We start from the raw sequence: 13,161 nt of genomic DNA, 5'->3' as shown, positions 1-13,161 counted from the left end.
AATGTGATTTCATTTAGCTTGTTGTATCATGAGTTTATAATCTGGGGGAACGTTCAGCAATTTTATTTATTTTCATGTATTTACCCTTGAACCCAACTTTTGATTTTCTGTGTTTCTGATTACAAGTATCTTAGAGTGTTAATATCTAAACTGTTGTTCGTGTGTGTTGGGGGCGGGGCTGGGGAGGGCACTGATACTGTTCCTTTGCCAGATAAGTGTAAATTAGGTTATAGATTATAAACTTCCTTTACCTCTGGCATGGGATTTTTGTTTTTTGGGCATGGCTTGCCAATCCCCCAAGTTCATATGACTTCTAGCTTGCAAACTTTACTAGTGTGCCTCTTCCCGTTTTTCCCCTATTTATGTCTTTAAAACTATTTTGCCTTACTTTATTGGAGTCACTGTGAGTAAAAATTAGATGTGGTGTTCAAAATGCCATCATAGTCCAGAAGTTTTTAAGATTTCTTATTTCCTTTTTTGTCTTGAAAAATTTAATGTGTCAAGATTTTAATTTTTAAAATTGATTTTGTTTTTAAAAAAAGATCTAAATTTTTTGAAAGGCAGAAATTCTTTCCAGAATTGCAGTTCTTTACAATTAATTGTAAATAATTTAAATTAAAGTGATTGTAATAAACTAATTATAATTAAAGAATTTATAATTAATTATAAAAAGTTAATTAATGTGAGATGTTTGTGAAATATATGAAAAAAGAATCTGACATAAAATGTGAATACTTGAATATGTGGAGATTCCTAGCATGTCTCTACTAAAAATAATGCCACATTAATTTATATTTGACTATATTCTACCCAAAGTAAAATTTTTATTTTATATTTGTCAAAATTACTTGGAAGTTACCTGTATGAACTATGGATATCAGAACTTCTTTTCTGAGGGAAAAGTCTAAAAGGATAATAGACAGACTTCTGTCCTAGCTATTATAACATTACATAACTGCCATAATATTATGATAGTGGTGAAGGAATTTTTAGTTAAATCAGAGAATCAACTCAAGAGTAATATATTAATATTTGACTTGTTTGGTTGGAGAAAGAAAGTCCCAGTTCTTTAAATTTAACATTCAGGATGGATTTAAAGGTATGTGTATAAACAAAATAAAGTATTAAAAAATTCAAAGAAAATAGAGTTGAGTTTTTATCGAAGCTTTGGGAGGGGCAAGATTTCTAGACCTAGAAATAATGAGAAGGAAAAGAATCAGATTTAACTATACAACAATTTGCAGCTTTGTATTTCAGTAAAACTACCAGGTGAATCTCACTGGGGTAAACATTTTCCTTCTCTGGCTTTGAAATAGTCTCTCATATAATTTTCTTATTTGTGTGATGGAAAAGGTAGTTTAAAAATATTGTGTGTCGTTATGGAAAACAGAAGCCCTACCTTATTTACTGCTCTTTAAAATAACATTCGGTTCCCCTCCAGTGGGATTTTTCTACATTTAAGTAAAACTTGACAATATGTTTTCATAAGTTTAATTAAATTATTCATCCCTTTAATAATTTTACTTAATTTTTCTACTCTCTTAAGCATTTTGTTAAAAAAAAACTGCTTGCACTGAACAATAATTAATTTGAATGTTCAGTATTTCTACTACTGAAAATAAATACCTGTGAACATAAAATCTCTACTGTTGTGTTACTGAGACTTTTCTTTTGAGAGGATACAGCTAAATATATGTCCATGATATGAAGGTGCTTTAAAAAAAAAAGCAGAGTGAGGGATTAATGGTGAAATGGTGAAAAAGGCTCTTTAGATTGAGTTAAATGTTTAGGGGCAAGCTCTTTTTAAGCCCACAGTTGGGCAGATTTGAATGAAGTGAGGAAACGAGCCATGTGAATTCTGGGGGTGGAGCTTCTTAAGTTGTGAGGGGAACATGCTTGGTGTTTTCCAGAAGGAGTAAGGAGTCAGGGTGACTAAAGCATAGTTAGTGACATGGGGATTATGGTGGGAAATGAGGTTGAAGAAGTAAGCAACAAAAGGGCTTTTGAGCATTCTAGAAAGAAATTGCCTCAGTTTATTGAATTTATTGGAATTTAGCATAGGTCTAGAAGGTTGCATCTGACTGTCTTCTTATCAGTTTTGTTTTCTACTTTATAGGTTTGTTTGGGTCAGGGAAAGGTTGGTGAATAACAACAGGAGAGAGAATTCAGTTATAAATACATGTTAGTTTCTTATGCAACTAAGGCATTAAAGAATATGATTCCTCTGCCTATATTGCTGAGGGAAGTGTATATTACAGAAAGTTCTTGTAATACAAAAGTTCACTTTAATTTTCTGCTGTTTTTAAGGAGGCCTCATGGGACCTGTCAGGATGATTTCATCTGGACATGAGTTAACAACAGATTATGATGAAAAAGCACTTCATGAGCTTGGTTTTAAGGATATGCAGGTATACATATAAAATGTGCTTTGACTTTTAATCCTCTGTTGACTGTTATGGCATTAATTGAATAGCTGAAAATAAAATTTAAATACAGCTTTTATTGCTTTTGTTATATTAACATATGTAAATGAAATTATACCTATTTAATATTTTCTAAAAAGAATAACTTGATATGTACAATTGTTGCTTGTTTCCCCCTATTTCTCCTATTTTTATAGATGGTATTTGTATCTTTGGGGGCACCAAGGAGAGAAAGGAAAGGAGAAGGTGTTCAGCTGCCGGCATCTTGTCTCCCACCCCCTCAGAAGGACAACATTCCAATGCTTTTGCTTTTACAAGAACCTCACCTAACTACTCTGTTCGATTTATTAGAGATGCTTGCATCATTTAAACCACCCTCAGGAAAAGTCACAGTGGAAGATAGTGAGGTGAGGTGACTATAGCAGATTTTATTTTTGCAAAGTGTTCTTTTGTCTTTATCTTGAGAGGAAAATAATTTTCTCAGGAATCACTTAAAAGTGATTAAACTATGAGCCCATTTATTCATTCTTTAGGTATTTATATGCCTGATATGATCCAGATATGCTGTTTTAAATATTGTTTTATAGGAGAATTCAGCATAGGCACAGTTGCAGCTTTTGTTGAATGCAGTTGGGGAAACATATAATCAGCATGCCCATAGTTTGATATAGAGATAGGTGCTAACACTGAAATAAACTGTGCCGATATTAGGAGAGGAGGTAAACAGAGATTCGTTTATATATTAGGTGGTCTGGAAAGGTTTCTTTAAAGAGACTATGTATAATCTGGAAGGATGAACAGGGGCCAACTAAATGAAAAGGATGAGTTATCTGGATAGGCTTTAGCCTGATCCCTGAATCCCTTGATAGGAAAGAATTAAGCAGGTCTGGTAACTGCCAGTGAACCTAGTGAGTAGAATGTGGAGTGTGGAGTAGAATATAAAAAATGAGATTGGAAAGACAGGCAAAGCTATGTGGACCATTATAATGTGTTTCATTTTTATTCAATGAAAAAAAGTTTCCACTTTTCAAATCCCCTTAAAATTTTTAAACAGAGGGGGCAAAACATGTTATGGTCTTATAGGTAATAGATTGGCAAAATAGAATAAGCAGTAAGACACCTCTAATGCATTAGTTCAGAGAAGAGTTCATGGTGCCATTGAATGGAATAATGGCAATGGAGATAAATTAAGTAGACAGTAGGTAGAAAAAAACAACGTGGATTGGATTAGGAGTTGGTAGTGAAGAGGGTTAAGGAAGAAGGAAGACATAAAGATGCCATATAGGTTTCTGACTTGAGCAATTGGGTTGATTAGATTTGAGATGATGAGGAATGGGTATCTGTGGCCCATCAAATGGAGATGTCAATTAAGCAGTTGGATATATGAGTTTGGAGTTCAAAGAAAAGGTTTGATCTGGAGAAATAAGTATATGGGTCATTACCATAAAGACAATCTTGAAATTCAAGAGTTTGTACAAGATCATCTAAAGGAGTCATTCTCAGTCTTTCAGCTTTTTTTAAATGCCTTTAAGATGACTTATCCTAAGATCTTGTTCATTCATGTACTTCATCCAGTGAATGTATTTTGAGATTCAGTAGAAAATAAAATAGTCATACTTTGATTGCTTCTCTTACATCAGACTGTGGTTCTTTTTCTTCTTCCCCAAGGGAATTCTTCCCATGTTTCCAACATGTTTGATCATGGATGCTGCAGGGGTTGCTGCTAGTAAGACCTCTCTTCCTCATAGCCTCTTTTCTGTTGTGGTAGTACATTATTTAATTCCTAACTAGTCTCCCTTTTATTTAAACAGAATGCTCAGTAGCTCCATCTGAACCTCTATTTCCTCCCCTTATTTACTTCATTCCAACAAATAGCCTTTCACTTCATGTCAGCCTTGTGTTGGCACATTATAAGACAGAAAGATAATTAACACTATTCCCTAGTGTTCAAGGAGGGTGTTGGTGTTCTTTGTAGTATGTTAAAGGTGCACAGGGTTAGAAACAAAGACTGTTCGGGAAGGTTTCTCCAAATGGTTCCTGCTTCTGTTGGGAGTACAGGGAAGCATTACAGATTTAGGAGGGAAAAATGGATAGAGAACAGAATAAAAATTTTTTAAGAATTCATGGAACTATACTACACAGTGAACCCAACCCTAAATTAAAACATGGGCTATAGGTAATAGTACAATTATAAAAATGTTTTATCATTTTTAACGATTCTACACCAGTGCAAGTTGTTAATAGTGTGGTATATGGGAATCCTGTATTACGCATGATCGTTCTGTAAACCCACAACTTCTCTAATAAAGAAAAAGAATGGTATGTTTAATAAAACTGGGAACGTGAGCATAATGTAATTCAAATATAAGAACAGAAAGCGATATTGTAACCTTTACTACAGAAAGACTTTACATGACCTGTTATTCTTTGTAAAATGGATTACTATCATCTGGAAGGTTTTAAACAACAAAATAAGATCTTTCCTGTGGCTTTTAGAAAAAAAAATATCTGAAGTATTAGCACAGAGATTTATTAGAGAAAGCAAAGAGCAGAGGTAGCAGGGCAGTCACTATGCCATTGTCATAGTCCTTGTGAGGCCTAATCAAGAGGGAAGGATTCATACTATTAAAAGATAATTTAGGCGGCGGACTTGGCCCAGGGTTAGGGCGTCTGTCTACCACATGGGAGGTCTGCGGTTCAAATCCCGGGCCTCCTTGACCCCTGTGCAGCTGGCCCATGTGCAGTGCTGTCCCCACGTAGGGGAGCCCCACGTGCAAGGAGTGCACCCCATAAGGAGAGCTGCCCAGTGGGAAAGAAAGTGCAGCCTGCCCAAGAATGGCGCTGCCCACATGGAGAGCTGACACAACAAGATGACCCAATGAAAAGAAACACAGATTCCCGCGCCGCTGACGACAACAGAAGCAAACAAAGAAGACCCAGCAAATAGACATAGAGAACAGACAACCGGGGTGGGGGGAGGATGGGAGAGAAATAAATAAATAAATCTTTTTTAAAAAAAAAAAAATTTAGAGGAGCGAATGTAGCTCACACACCCGCCTACCACATGGGAGGGTCCTGGGTTCAGTCCCTGGTGCCTCCTACAGAAGACAAGCAAGACAGGAGCTGGCACAACAAGATGATGAAACGAAGAGACACAATGATGAAATACAATAAGAGACAAAAGAAATGAGAGCAGAGGTGGCTCATGTGATTAGGCATCTCACTCCCACATGGGAGGTCCCAGGTTCTGTTCCTGGTGCCTTCTAAAAGAAAATGAGTACACAATGAGCAGAGACAGCAGACAGGGAGTGCAAACAACAAGGAGAAATAAATATTTAAATCCTAAAGAAAAAGAAGACAATTTATTGAATCCTTGCTTTGTGGCATATATACTATACTTCACTTGGGGATTCTTTGTTGATTAAGCTGGTTCAGCCCTAATGAAGTTTACAAAAAAGTAAAAATAAAGGGATTTCAACTGTATATGGCTCATGTTGCAGGGTTTTTCAGTCAAAACATAGCACAGTAGAAGTTTTTCCTTCAGATCCTTTCTTGTACAGTTAAAAAAAAAATGGATTCATGAGGAAATGAATTCATTTTACTGAAAGCTATTAATGCCATTTCCCCCACAAATCCAGAAGTGTTTCTCAGAGGTGGTTTCCTTTTTTTCATAAGGTTTATGAAAGGCCAAGTTTACCTTGAAAGACAATCTCTAAGGTTCCTTACCTTCAGAGAGTACTTGTTCTAAACCATTACCGAGAAAGAACTGTTATTTTTATAGACTTATGGAAGATTCCTGTAGCATCTCTTAGACTATATTGTACCAAAGAATCATTATGGCAGCAACAGCAGCAGTAGTAGTAGTTCAATATTCAAATTCATACTTTAAAAAATTCCAAAACTATAAATTTAATCCTGTTTGTTTATCAAGGGTGGGGGTGTTGTCCTTTAATAAAAAATGGAAATTTATTTCTTATATACTCTTAAACATTCATTAATTTATGTTTCATAAATATAAAATTTATTAGCACCTTACTGAATTCAGATTTAGCAATTGATAATTTTTTAATTAGGTTATTCTTTAAAATTGTTTACGTTCCTCTTAATCTCTGCTTCTGCAATATTGGGAAATACAGTATGGATTACCAAAAGAAGTGTCATCTTCCCAAATGGAAAATCAAGAACAAGAATTCTCCATGTCTTTTTCTATGCTTAAAATACTTACCTGCAACAGTGAAGTAGATGATAGTCTTATTGAAATTTACTGGTATGGCCTTAAAAAATAGATATTTTTACTTGTATTCAAAAAGTTTCCTGAGAAATGTGCCTAGCCATATTAGAGGCAAGCTATTCCAGAAGAGTGTTGTAAAAGTAGGTGAAAAGCTGCTACTTAATTTATCAAGTAAGATGCTATTAATTTATTACTATTAACTTATTGAATAAGTTGTATTTACCAATGTAATATTTTATTTCTCACTTACAAAAAGCAAAACAAAAATACATAAGCACTCTTGATAATTAATGATTTTATGGAAAAGTTCAACTTGAGATTTAAGGTTATTTACTGTTCTGTCTTGATAAAATTTGTTCTTAATTTTTTAGAGCTTAAGATGTGAAGAACTTCATCTTCATGCAGAAAATCTGTCAAGGCGTGTTTGGGAGCTCCTGATGCTTCTTCCTACATGTCCTAACATGTTGACAGCTTTCCAGAATATCTCAGATGAACAGGTGAATCCAAAAATCTACATTATATTTAGTGACATCATTTAATATTTTACTGTTTTCTAAACCAGTGTTTCTCAGACACTAAAGTTCTTCTAGTCCACAGAGAATTGACATACAGACAAAGCACTGACGTTCTCATGTAGCTACTTGTATTCAGTTTTTTAAAATGATTATTCTGAAATTGTTGCATTAAAAAAATTTTCTGTAAAGAAATTATTGTGATATGAAAGCTATTTTTGTTACATTAATACCTTTATTGAGATATATTTTATATAACATGTATTCATGCATTCAAAGTGTACAATTCACTTGTTTTTAGTATATTTGCATAAATGTGCTGTCATAACCACAGTGAATATTAGAGCATATTCATCACCTCAAAAAGAAACCTCATATTATTTACCTTCCCCCATACCAGACACACCCCTTCTATGAACAACTGCTAGTCTACTTTCTGTCTCTCTATATTTCCCTATTCTGGACTTTTTATATGAATAGGTTATGTGATGATGTGATGATTGTGTGTGTGTGTGTGTGTGTGTGTGTGTGTGTGTGTGTGTGTGTGTGTGAGAGAGAGAGAGAGAGATTGCCTTCATTAGCTTAGCATGACTTGGGAAATACAGTATGTATTACCAAAGGAAGTGAACTCTTCTCAAATGAAAGATCAGGGGTTTCCATGTTGTAGCACAAGTCCATATTTCATTTCTTTTTATGGCTGAATAATACTCCATTGTGTGAATTTAACACATTTTGTTTATCCATCTGTTCATTGAAGGAAATTTGAGTTGTTCCTACTTTTTGGCTATTATAAATAATGCTCCTATAAAGATTTGTATACAAGGTTTTGTGTGGACATATGTTTTTGTTTCTCTTAGGTACTACCTAGGCTAGAATGGCTGGGTCATATGGTGACTCATGTCTCACTGTTGGAGGAACTACCAGACTGTTTTCCAAAGCAGCAATAAATACCGTTTTATATTCCCAGCAGCAGTATATGAGGGATCTGATTTTTCTATGTTCTTACTGACACTTATTAAATATAAGGACCTAAAGATTTTCCCTGTGTTTTCTTCTAAGTTTTTTGGTTTTACGTGTCATATTTAAGTTGATGATAGATTTTGTTATTGTTTTGCATATGTCGTGATATAGGGGTCCAACTTCAGTCTAGTACACTTAGATAACCCTATTTTCCCAGCACCATTTCTCGAAGAGACTGTTCTTTCCCTGTTGAATGGACTTGCCACTTTGGTTGAAAATCAACTGACTATAAATATATTAGTTTATTTCTGAACTCTCATTTCAGTTCCATTGGTCTTTATGTTTGTCCTTGTGCTACTCATGCTGTTTTGATTAATGTAGCATTGTACCAAATTTTAAAATTAACAAGTGTAAATACTCCAACTTTGTTCTTTTCAAGATGGTTGTAGCAGTTTGGCATTGTTTATGAATTCCAAAAATAGATACTGGATTATATTTGTGAACTGGTTTTTCCTCTGGGCATATTAGATTGTATTGGATTCAGAGGTTTACTTAATTAAATAACGATTAAGGCTTTGACTGGGCCACATCAGTAGGACATTGCATCCCTACCCCCTTGGTGGGCAGGGACTCACAGAGAAAAGGCATGACAGAGGAAAGAGTTGGGAGTTTTTGAGCTGGAGCCTGGGAAGTGAACAAACACACAGGAGAAGAACACAGAGGAATAGAGACAACTCCTGAGACATGGCAGAAGCTGGCCTTGTGGAGAGAGGACAACAGCTGAGCCTACAGAGAAATGAAGCCCCTGTAAGAGGGGAACCCAAGAAGCCTGAACTCTTGGCAGATGTTGGCCATCTCGCCCCAACACAAGGCAATAGACTTTGGTGAGGAAAGTAATTTATGCTTTATGACCCTGTAACTGTAAGCTTCTACCCCAAATAAATACCCTTTATAAAAGCCAACAGGTTTCTGATATTTTGCATCAGCATTTCTTTGGCTGACTAATACAATGGTTTTGGTTATTCAGTGTCCCTTACCTTTCTCTTTTAAATTTGTTGATTGGTTTTTCCATTTCTACAAAGCAGTCTGTTGGAATTTTAATTGAAACTGTTTTGAACATCTTAATATTTAGCCTTTCAATCCATGAACACAGAATGTCTTTCCATTATTTAGGTGTTATTTTCTTACAGCATTGTTTTGTAGATTTCTATGTACAGATCCTCTACATCTGATATGTTAAAAGCTACTGGAAGCACTATACCAGAAATGGGTTGGCTTTTTAAATGGGAGTCTGTTATATTAAAAGTTGACATTTCTGAGGCTGTGAAAGTGCATCATCAGGAGACTGGTCACCAGGGATTTTGGAGTCCTCTTTCACGTGGCAAGGCAAGTGGAGGCATCTACTTCTCTTCTACTTTAAAACACACAGGAAGAGGGGCAGAGATGGAGAGAAGGAACCCAGGAACTCAGAAAGGAACCTGGGAGAGATGAAGCCACAGACAGAGCAGCCAGAAGCTGAAACAACTAGACTTGGAAGAGAAGCAGTTAATTCTATGTGCCTTGCCATGTGGAAGGAGTCCAGGATCACTGGCAGCCGACCTTCAGTTAAACATCGTCTTTGATGATGCCTTCATTTGGACATTTTCACAGACATTTACATTATAAAAGCCGACACATTTCTGATACATTGCTCCCAGCAGCCTTTAGCAAACTAAAACCGCATCCTTCATTAAATTTATTACTGGACATTTGATTATTTTTGTTGCTATTGTAAATGGAATTTTTTTCTGGATTTCCCCTTCAGGTTGTTTTTTACTAGTGTATAGAAACATTATTGATATTTGCATGTTGATCTTGTGCCCTGTCACTTTGCTGAATTAATTAGCTCTAGTGACTTTGTTATGGCTTTTTCAGTATATTCTATATATAGGACCATGTCATCTGCAACGGAGATAGTTGTAATTCTTCCTTTCCATTTGGGGCACATTTTATTTCTTGTTCTTGCCTAATTACTCTGGGTAGAACACCCAATATAGTGCTGCACAGCCATGGTGAAAATGGGCATCCTTGTCCTTTTCCTGATTTTAGGAGATAGCTTTAGTTTTCACCATCAAGTATGGTGTTAGCTATGGATTTTTCATATATGCCCTTTATCATGTTGAAGTTTCCTTCTCTTCCTAATTTTCTGGGTGTTTTGATCAGGAAAGGGTGTTGTATTTGGCCAAATGCTTTTTCTCTGTCATTTTACATAATCATGTGGTTTTTGTCTTCATTCTGTTAATGTGGCATATTACATTGATTTTTCCTATGTTGAACCACCCTTGTGTTCATGGGATAAATCCTGCTTGGTCATGATGTTTGATTCTTTGAATATGCTATTGGATTGGTTTTCCTAGAATATTGTTAGGATTTTTGCATCTATATTCTCAAGGAATATTGATCTGTAATTTTCTTTCTTTGTGATGTCTTTGTCTAGCTTTGAAATTAGGGTTATGCTGGCCTCATTGAATGAATCAGAAAGTGGTCAGTGTTCAATTTTTTGGAAGGGTTTGAGCAGCATTGGTATTACTTCTTTTGGATGATTGGTAAAATCCCCCAGTGAAACCTTCTGGTCCTGTACTTTTCTTTGTTGGGAGGTTTAGTTTAATGTTTTGATCTTTAAAAAAAAAAAAAAAAAAAGATTGATTCACTTTATTTTTCTTTGTTTACCACCCCCTCTCCCAGACAGTTCTCTCATCTGTTCATTGTTAGCTCTCCTTCTCCAGGAGGTACTGGGAACCGAACGCAGAATCTCCCACATGAGAGGCAAATGCCCAACAGCCTGGGCCACATCCAGTCCTTGTGGGTCACAGTGTCTGCTGGCTTGTGGCATCTGCTTGTTGTGGTGGGGGTGGTGTATAGCTCATTTGTGGCTGGGGTGGCATCTAGCTAGTTGCTAATTTTACTTGTTGTAGGTCTATTTAGATTTTCTATTTCTTCTTGAGTCAGTTTAATTTCTGTGTTTTTTTGGAATTTGTCCATTTCATCTAGGTTATCTAATTTGTTGGTGCACAGTTGTTCATTGATTCCATATATTTCCTTTTTATTTCTGTAATTTCCCAATATTTCTTTTCTGATTTTGGTCATTTGTGTCCTCTCTCTTTGTCTCTAATTCATCCAAATGTGTACTTAGGTTACTGACTTGAGATATTTCTATTTTAATATAAGTCTTCATAGGAATAAATTCCCCCTGCACACTGGTTTCGATTGTCCCATAGATTTTATTAGTACATTGTATTTTCATTTGTCTCAGAGTGGTTTAACTCTTTTAATTTCTTTTTTGATGCATTGAGTCAATTTTTAAATTTCCATGTACTTGTGAATTATTCAATTTTCCTTCTGTTTTTTATTTCTAGCTTCACTGTATTGTCAGAGAAGCTATTTAGCATGATTTCATTCTTTTTTAATTTATTGAGACTTCTTTTATGACTTAACACATGGTCTATCCTGAAGAATGTTCCATGTGCACTTAAGAAGACTGTGAGGGGACAACCAGCAAGATGGCGGCGGAGTAAGGAGCTCCTAGAGTCAGCTCCTGCTGTAGGGCAGTTAGTAAACACCCAGATATCATTAAGATGTCAGTTCTACTCATATTGATATACAGATTCAGTGCAGTCCCAATAAAAAGCCCACCAGCATTTTGTTTTGTTTTTTAAATTGAAAACACTATTATCAAATTTATTTGGAAGGGTGAATGGTCCTGATTAGCCAGAAAACATCTTAAAAAGGAAAAGCGAATTCTTCTCTCTCTAGACTTTAAAGTGTATTACCTAGCTGTATAGTGATTAAAAAAGCATGGTACTGGCATAAAGACAGATAACATCAATGGAACCAACTTGATGGCTCAGAAACAGACCCTCACATGTATGGTCAAGTGATTTTTTACTAGTCTGTCAAACCCACACAGCTCAGGCAGACTAGTCCATTCAACTAATGGTGCTGAAAGAACTGGATATCCATAGCCGAAAGAAGGAAAAAGGACCCCTGTGTCACACTGTATACAAAAATTAACTCAGAATGGATCAAAAACCTAAAATAAAAGCACTAACCATAAGGCTTCTAGAAGAAATTGTAGGAAAATAGCTTCAAGACCTCGTAGTAGGTGGTGGGTTCTTAAAGGAGATAAGAGAAGGATTGAGATGGACTGCTGATGTGTAACATATGTAGAAGTTTTAATTAGCTTTACTGTGAGAGTATGGAAATGTATTGAGTAAATGGCAACACATAGTAACAGCCAGTTTATAAATGGGAATGTGCCTGAAAATGGTAGTCTAGGTATGTAAATGCCAGTTAACAGAATACTAGAGAATATTGTAGAAACAGAATAGCACAGTAAACCAAGAGGTGAATGCACATTGTGGTTGATGGTACAGATGCAAGAGTATCCTTTGTTAGACCAAATACACATTACTATTGCAGGGTGGTGGGAATGTGGAGAAGCATAGGAAAGATACAGCTGGACTGACCTATGGACTGTGGTTAGCAGAATAATATAATATTCTTGCATCTATGCCAGAGATATACTGTGTCGATAATGGGGCAGTATGGAAAATGTGTGCCAAATGTACACTATGGATGTGGTAGCATTCAGATGATATTATATTATTTGTAACAAATGTTCCACCACAGTCCGGTGTATTGGTAGAGGAGTGTTGTTTGGGAATTCTGCACATGTGCATGATTGTTTCATAAGTTTACAGCTTCTGTCATAAAAAATATATTTTAAAAATAATAATAGGGTGAGTTGGGGGTAAAACACACCAAATATAAGATAAAAACTATAATTAGTAGTAAGATTTTGATGATAATCTTTCATAATTTGTTAAAAACATCTCACAACAATGCAAGGTGTTGGTAGAGGGTTGTTTATGGGATCCCTGTATGATATGCATGTTTGTTTTATAAGCTCACAACTTTTACTATACATTTATTGTTTGTGTATGTTCATATATAAATGATATAAAGATGATAATTGTGTGAGTTGGGGAAAATACTT

At 35.5% G+C, this 13,161-nt stretch overlaps 1 protein-coding gene across 4 annotated transcripts in view; it reads left to right on the top strand.

Annotated features, from left to right (window-relative positions):
- Positions 1-13,161, top strand: part of USP34 (ubiquitin specific peptidase 34) — a 285,574-nt gene that overhangs the window by 162,721 nt on the left and 109,692 nt on the right. For all 4 annotated transcript variants that reach the window (XM_058278638.2, XM_058278637.1, XM_058278635.1 and 1 more), the window contains 3 exons: positions 2,308-2,408; positions 2,621-2,830; positions 7,026-7,151. In XM_058278638.2, coding sequence (XP_058134621.1) covers positions 2,308-2,408; positions 2,621-2,830; positions 7,026-7,151 — 437 coding nt within the window. The remainder of the gene's footprint in view (positions 1-2,307; positions 2,409-2,620; positions 2,831-7,025; positions 7,152-13,161) is intronic.

This window comes from Dasypus novemcinctus, chromosome 17 (assembly GCF_030445035.2).
Source record: "Dasypus novemcinctus isolate mDasNov1 chromosome 17, mDasNov1.1.hap2, whole genome shotgun sequence".
NCBI lineage: Eukaryota > Metazoa > Chordata > Mammalia > Cingulata > Dasypodidae > Dasypus > Dasypus novemcinctus.
The sequence above is the reverse complement of the archived record's forward strand: the minus strand, read 5'-3'. Positions and strand labels throughout refer to the sequence as shown.